The 8,351-nt window shown below is 38.8% G+C and overlaps 2 protein-coding genes across 2 annotated transcripts; both read left to right on the forward strand.

Annotated features, from left to right (window-relative positions):
• Nucleotides 1-755: 755 nt before the first annotated feature.
• BDB00DRAFT_822496 (uncharacterized protein) lies at nt 756-1,362 on the forward strand (the record flags this gene model as incomplete). Its single annotated transcript, XM_053123471.1, has 3 exons — nt 756-820; nt 939-1,010; nt 1,116-1,362. Exons 2-3 carry the CDS (start codon nt 983-985, stop codon nt 1,358-1,360), a joined length of 273 nt encoding a protein of 90 aa, XP_052979821.1. The 5' UTR covers nt 756-820; nt 939-982.
• A 2,238-nt stretch (nt 1,363-3,600) lies between these two features.
• Nucleotides 3,601-5,477, forward strand: BDB00DRAFT_787860 (uncharacterized protein; the record flags this gene model as incomplete). The annotated part of the gene is made up of 8 exons (XM_053120737.1): nt 3,601-3,669; nt 3,753-3,754; nt 3,936-4,092; nt 4,177-4,391; nt 4,434-4,471; nt 4,592-4,768; nt 5,020-5,021; nt 5,463-5,477. The coding sequence occupies 8 exons, from the start codon at nt 3,601-3,603 to the stop codon at nt 5,475-5,477; spliced, it is 675 nt and encodes a 224-aa protein (XP_052979822.1).
• Between the last annotated feature and the right edge of the window lie 2,874 nt (nt 5,478-8,351).

The raw sequence follows: 8,351 nt of genomic DNA on the forward strand, positions 1-8,351 counted from the left end.
TTGTCTCTTTTTTCCAAGCTGCTGCGTCATAGTACGGGGATCTTAAAAAATGCATGTGCCACCGTATACAAGCTTTCACTATTTCCGTTAGACCCTTGACGTAAGTAGGCACACCAACTTTGTATTAATTTCTAAACCGCTCGTCTCGAAGTTTTTTTTTGTTGGTACAGGCACGCTTTGCTATAGTAACGAGAAAAGTGAGAACTGACATTTCTATGTGAAAATGTCAACAATGTCATTTCTTCAATCGCAATGCTAACATCGAAGGTTTTATTGTTGCTACCATACTACGTTTAGCTGAGTGATTAAATAAAAGGAAACGGAACTCTTGTTCAAATCTAGCAATGTATGGATTAGAGTTCGTTACACACATAATGCTTCTACAGTATAAAGTTATGCTTTATCGTCAAAGGATTTCCAATACCGTCATCACCAAGCTAATAATGGCATTTCATTTACACTTATAGTAGAAGAGACTAGCATCACTACTAGTTATGATACCATCTCTATATGCTACTATCGTAAACTGCTAACCCGCCCCATGGTTTCTCACAAGGTGTATCACGACATTGGGTATATAACTATCTTTTTTTTTATATTATTTGATATTCAATAAGATGTTTAAGTGACGCACTGCAAAACCCGATGGTTCCCGATGCTAGTGATGATCATATGCAAATTTACAGCACAAATTGCCATACCATGAGCAGTGTGCACACAAATTTTAACCACACATTTTCTTTACAATCGATCACGTTACATTGTAAACTTATCGTCATCGTCTTGGTCGAATGTGCAACCCGAACGATTCAGCGTATTTGTAACTCTTTGTTTCTTGCCCGTTCTAAATTCGATTATGTCGTCGACGTACTTTATGGCTCGCACTGGCGCATTATGCCTCATGCTAATTATATATATATAAATATATAAGTATATAGGTATACGGGTTCTTTATAAATTGTAATCCGTTGTCGAGAGAACGATGAAGATGTGCGCCGTAATAGCAACAGGTAGCGAATGATGTCACGAGTGCATTTTTAGTATGGATTGAAGTTGGCTAAAATCCAAGATTATATATTTGCGGGTGATGGTGCATGTTGTGCGTATATCTGTAGATTGTTTAGCGGATGGTCGTATGTGTAGTGAAGTTCTCATACCCCGAGCTTGGTATAACTCATGGTATAGCTCATTTTTTGTCCTTTTCTTTTTTTTTTCAAAAAAATCGAGTGCTCCAGAGTTATTCTCAAGGCGTAGGTGGAGCGATGAAGTCGGTCAGCAAATATATTTCTCATTGATTACGACCAACAGCAACTTGTGCTTAATATTATCATATGTAGAATATGACAGAATTTCTGAATAAACCTTATATTGAATTTTTAGAGGTCGTACAACGTACAAGGAATGTTTTTACATCTTCCTTTGACGCACTAGGCACTACTACATAATGCGTATCTACTTGAAGCAATATATGCATTGCAGCGAAAGTATATTTTCATCGTATTATAGCCAAGTTGGCGGGTAGCAAGCTATACAGCTGTCAGTGCTGTCATCAGTGTCAGTTCCTTAAACCTTGTCGTTCTTAATATTAAAAATAAAGAAACACATTACCAAAGTAGTAGATTTCATTGTATACGCTGCGTTGTGACACACGCACTCTAGGCTTATCCAAATATTTGAAAAACATTAATTTAATAAAAAGATGCCACGCATACATGCAGCCAGATGGTGACAGGGTTCTAAAACACAAGTATAATAAAGCAGCATTAATAACAAGAAAATAACAACAATTGCATGATTTCATTTGTCAAGGTTACCTCCATGTCCCCGTGTCCAAATAATGTACTTCTCCTCTAGTAAAAGGACTAGAGAGAGTCTGGATTTCCACGTCGAATACTATGGCGAAGCACCGACATGGAGCGTAATCTCGAGGCAACATGACGAAAGTTCAATAAAAAACATAGGCTATGTACACCTGGGGCTGTCAAAAACCAGGCATTTTTTCCCTTTCTGACCTGACCTGATTCTTGGTGAGTCAATAGGAATCGCTCCGCTGCTCTTTACCTTTTCTCTACAGGAAGAACATGTTATCAGTCAAGGGTCGTGCAACTATTCTCGATGTACTGCTTCTGTCGATATTATAGCACGTTTAAAAGTATGATCTAATCCATCTATTTTCATGAACAAGCTTCGAGCTATTTGCCACTCTTTCCTCCCGTCAAAAATGTGACCAAAAGTGATATATGACTCCCTCCTGCAACCTAGAGAATTGGGTGGTCTATCTCTCATGCACCCACCCCTGTAGAAACAAGCCTTACAACTGCGGTGGCGTCAACCGCTAAATGTGATCCTGATCAGCGTCATCGGTTTCTTGTCCACGCTTAGATTCACCAGCTGTTGCATTGTTGGCGTGACGGGCAGGATCCATTACTTTGTCACATTTTTGCCTGCCTTCGCCCCTCATATTTCTCATCGCCTGTTAGCATAAATGTTAGTTTATGCAAAAGCAAAACTATGTACAGCTTTGCTTGTACTATCAACTCGATATACCTTGCTAAAGCCACAGTTCTTTAGCTACACATCCTCGACACAATCACATAGTTACCAAAACCACATACTCTTGCAGTTCATAAATCGCTCACCGTACTAACATGCCATCGGATCTAGAACGTTTTTCTCGGGTCATTTCAAGTCTCTACTCCTTGCTTGACTCTAGACAATTTTAACATCATGCTTTGTTCTATCGTGCCTGCTTCAGTTCTACTCTAGTAGCAGATGTATTTGACCCAGCAACAGCACCTCGTGGGATCCAGCTTCTTATCAGCCGGTGCAATCTTGCTGATCTGATCTTCGTTAAGCTACTGCAAAAGGTTTTTGGATGGAAGCAATCATTCAGTCATACCCCATCTCAATATGTACTTCCAGACTTTCTGACCAAACAAGAATGGAGACGCTTTTGGTCAATTCCTACGGCTGTACTTGTGCGCAACCTTTTGTTTCATGCACCTCACAAAATCTCTCTTGTCGTGCTACGTTACACCGGCTTTTGCCTGCCGAATTCGACTTGAACAAATGTCCTGTTTACGTCCATGGGATTGTTGATTTTCACCATTTCCTTTTTCAATGTTTAAAGAAACGCCGTATATGACGCTTAGAATAGCAAAAAACAATCTGCCTGTGATCTGTTTGTAAATCACCACTATGTTTCGTTCCTCCTTCTCTCCACCTCTCAATATGGCGTGGTTGCCTCTATCCTTGGTATTTTTTCTTTCTGCAAGAATCGTAAACGTGGCTTGGAGTTCGAGAGCACCAGTTGCAGGGAAAAGGGTTCATCCACGTGGTATGTATATATTGAACCAGGGTTATTGTTTGAATGTTATGCTGACTGTGTGCAATATAGCCGCCATTGTCATAAAATACATTACAAGTTGTAAAGACTCGAAGCAAGAGCCATCCCTGGGCAATTTCCTCGATAAGCATGTTAATAATGGCAGACTATACGGATATACGTGCTGATATTCGAACAATTTGGCCTATTCCCGTACAACAACGCAAGCCACCACCAAAACCACTACTGGCAACGAAAAGTGCTGCGGATGCGTTATGCCAGAAGCAGCGTTTGCGGATGTCAAGAAAAAGTACGACGATGTTATCAATGCGGGAAAAACCTTGGTAAAACTAACCTGTCTCACGACGGTCTATACCAAGCTCACGTTCCTTATCAGTGGGTGAACAATCCAACGCTTGTTGTCTAGTGGTACTATTGTGGAAGAAGCTATGAAAGATATCACTACAGACATGCCTTTTTTAACAGTACGTAATAAAACTTGCTGTTAGAATTGACCCCAAACCCGTTTCTCGACATCCTCATTCAGAAACATTTTTATTTTGTCCGCTGCTTACCGATACTTTATGCTAACCGTTTTGTTGGGATATAGTCCGATCCATTCGATGATCATTGACCCCGACGATCCTATTTACCCCGGCAAGCTCAGCGAGGAGGATTTGGATGAAATCCGCGATCACAAGGCTGTCGCATTTGATGAGCCATTGCCAAGCAAACTACATGACTACCTATATCATTATAAAGGAGCGGTAAGTGAGATGCAATGTGTTATATTCTATGATATAAAGTCCATTAGACAGTACACTTATATCTTCCTTGTATCATAAACGTAGACGACCTTGAGCGACTTAAATCAAAAGATCATGAGTCGCATGTTTCATCCTACTGACGAGCCAGATTTGTTTCGGGCTTGGGAAACGTTTCTGCAAGTGGCCAACATTTATAACTACAAGGCTCTCAATGATGATTTCATCGAGGACGACATTGAATACCGCGTGTGGTTCTTCGTCTCCAAATGCTTTGCGTCGACCAAGGTTCGAGCCAGCTCGTAAGTTTTTCTATGTTGCATTGCTTATTAAAGTACTTTTAGTCTTACCAATTATCTCATCATGTTTTATAATAATAATGGTGAAAAGAAATCTCAAGCTTCGACCGAACGACATAAATAAAATCGCACATTGGCAGGAATCGACCAAGTTGCGCGGCAAGTCTCTGGTTGTCAGCCTGACTTAAAATGTGTCTATTTAGATCATGAAATTGCGTTTTCTGAAGTTGGTTTGTGTGATGACGGCGAGAATGGAACGAAGGAGTTGTACGAGCGAGGTTTGAAAGCGTCAAAGATGCTCAAGGATTTCTTTGTGTCATTAACCAACACGTTCCCCAACTCCATCCGCACATCAAGAACTGCCGCCTTCATCATCTCTGGTAAGAGACTATTGTGCTATATTACGACAATTTGTTTGAATCTTGATTTCTTACTAATTTTTTCATCTATCTGGTCTTCATATCACTGTTATTGTCATGGATGGTCCGGAAGGATCTACTTGTCGTTTTTTTTTCAAAAAGACGTACAGCACCTGGTATCCCATGTGGTCCCCCGCCATATTACTGACCAGGCCAGACAGGGCTTTGACTGCGGAGATCGGATGGGATCCGGTATATTCCCTGTTGTATAGCCGTAAGTTTCTGCTAGTCGTTTGACATATTCCTAATGCGCTGAATTCCCCAAAGATCCGGCCTTATATGTGAAGCAATTGGTCCCCATCATGGAACTGATTTTCCACGTGCGCCTTTATCTACTACAAACGATTGATGCAATTGAGGGTGATCAAGAAATTGTTTCATTAAGTCGAAAAAACAAAAAAAAGAGCCCTATAACTGACAGCAATCATCACTCCTCAAGGCATCGTTACATCATCGCCATCAACTACTACCACTACTACCAGCACCGACCACAGAAAAATGAGTATTTCTGTATTTATTGTATATTGTTTCCTAGATGTACAAACTTTGGATTTCTTATTTTAAAATAATTCATTTACAACATTGAAATTACAAATTCAAAAATATGGAGCGGGATTTAAAAATAAATATTTATGTATTTTAAATTAAAACTCAGATACAAAATATTTAATACTTATTAATAAGAATCAATTATATACAACCTACGCTGGAGGAATCTGGTACGCCTGCACCGCATATAAAATATCTGCTCCATCAAATTCGGGTTATGGCAAAGCATCCTTCAGACCACCGGCTGCTTCTACTAGATCCAGTGTCACGCAAACATCACTTCCACATTATTTCATCACTAATCACCCTCATTCTTCGAATGGTAGACACCCTATCAATCGACTGGTCCAACACTATTATTGACATACATACGGCACTGCAACTACCGTTGACAACAATTTATGCAATAAACAACAACCTACCACATATCCGAAGACCAGGTTTTTCGAAGTTACAAGTCAAAGACATCTTCATATATGATCCATACCTTCAACATCTCCGACTTCAAATGAGATCAGATCAACCACACTTCAAAACATTACTTAACCGATTCTGCCAAGATCTAGCAGCTGCGCGCATCATTTTTCACCCTTTCTTTGCACGTCTATGCCTACCACACGATCACCCTGGTGGTGGACACTCCCCTAATGTCAACAACACCCTCCAGTCCTTGAACCAACAACTATCCAATCACCCGGCACTCATAGCCAATAGCACCAAAACATATAGGCTTTACACCATCAATCAGCGGCAAAGATATTCTGACCAACAACAACCACCCCAGATTAATTGGCAACCATTCTGGGACACCACCTTGGATCATGCTGCTCGCAACATTATATTCCGCATATATCACAACACCATACCTTCCTCTGGACTTCTTTACTGGATTACACCAGACTTTATCAACACCCCTATATGTCGAATATGCAACCAATATCCCGAATCCCTTGCTCACTTTTTAGTATGGTGTCCCCTGAAAAAACAGATATGGATAACCATATGGCAACAGTTTATGCATTGTGACCCTCACCTCCCTTCCCTCACCACATTCCTTCTGACTGGCCATAAAGCCTACCACCATTTATCACAACAGACTTTACTACAATTTGTATCCCACATACTTTTATATATCTGGCGAGCTCATTGGGCCACCGTCTTCGACACCATCCCTTTCACCCCAGCCATCATCGTCACCAAAGCGATCGATGTTATACAAACCCATATGAAGTTATAAAAAGAAAAAAAAAAAAGAAACAAATGATACCTACCTGATTATGGGATCCTTACCTGTATATCAGACCACAAAAGAAAAAAGAGAAAACAGAAATAACAAATCCTATCCTACTTCAGATACGAGCATATCACCCTGCCCATAAGGTAACTATGCCTTTGGCCATCTCACATACATAAAAAATTCTCATGTAATAGATGAACAAACCCCACACAAAACTCTATCATCAATGTAACTTCCGTCAATAATTCCTCGGCTCCATATACTCCCGTTATACCATTCCCTACCTGTGCTTGCAAAGCCGCGAGCACTTCCCTTCTTTTGAACAAGTGTTCGTCAATAAATTCTTTTAGAGGTCCGCCTCTCATACAAAAAAAAAAGAATCAATTATATAAATTTTGAAATATCACATGATAATTGGAGATTGAAATGTTTTGATATTAGAATTAAAATTCCATTTTCAAAAAAAAATTATGTTTTTATATATATAGAAAATGATTATGTAATCATTTTTAACAATGTTACACAAAAGAATAGTAACCGAGCAACAAATAAGAAATCTTTTAGATTCTAAATAATCAATCCATATTTTCTTTAAAGAAAATAAATACATATTCATTTTACAATTTGCTTATAAGCAAATTGTTATCTTTATATCGTCTTTTATTTATTTTGACGAAAACAGCCCGTCACATAATAAAATTTCTTGTTGCTAGAGTTGAAAAAACATAGGTATTAAAATTGTCTGACAATCCCAGAAGTATAAAAAAAGGTTACTATAGTAACTAAATATAGAAAAGTTTGATTATATATTATTTCATACTATAAATACAATTTCATACAATAGTATAATTTTTGTATATTAAAATTTTTAAATATAGTAGGAGGGTAACCCTTAGTATTATGCTTTTAGTGAAATTATAAATATATAAAAAACTATAAGTAATATAACTTTAAAGTAATTATAATAAGTGATGAAATTAATTTTTTAAAAAAATAATAATTTCTCAAACACTATAAGATTCTCAACCCTTAGGGTTAATTTTAACTATTATGTTTGAGAACAAACAGTGTAGGTGGCGCAACGGTAGTGAGCAAGTCCCCTCTCTAGCCAAGGAATACTTGGACGAAGGCTAGCTTGACTGTGAGAGGCATAACTAAAATTAATTTACTGTTTACAGTAAAATTAATTGTTATGGATTGAGCCTCGTAGTAATTGTATATACTCTACAGGTTCTACTCGGATCCGATCTGGTCTAAGCATCGACAGATTGGATCGAGTGGGTAGGCAGATACCGATCCAATCAACGGATCCGACTAATATGCTGAGGAGATACACTGCAAAACGTCTCTTTATATAACAGAAAATGTTATATAATAGAAAAGAACGAAGCCAGTACAGAAGTTCAGTGTATTGAGCATGGCTAAACAACTAAATTCTACATCGCATAGTGTTACACATATTACATATAGGAGATTACGAAATAGACATTGTTCCAAAGTCGAAGCAGGCTGCTCATGAGCGTCAAGCACAACGCAACATCGTCGAGCTGGAACACCCAGCAGCAATGTAAATAGAAATTCATTGGTTGACAAGCATGATGCAGCTTGCACCATTATAGGCAACTCTATACAGCATCCCCGATTTACGAGCCTGCAGTAAACGACCTGCTTGACACATACCGTCTTCTTGCGTATTGTCCCCAGAAAATCGAAATATATTACTCAAAGAATTCACTCTCGGCGAGCTACAAGAAGCTG

This window comes from Zychaea mexicana, assembly GCF_025766255.1.
Source record: "Zychaea mexicana strain RSA 1403 chromosome Unknown BDB00scaffold_35, whole genome shotgun sequence".
Classification (NCBI taxonomy): domain Eukaryota; kingdom Fungi; phylum Mucoromycota; class Mucoromycetes; order Mucorales; family Lichtheimiaceae; genus Zychaea; species Zychaea mexicana.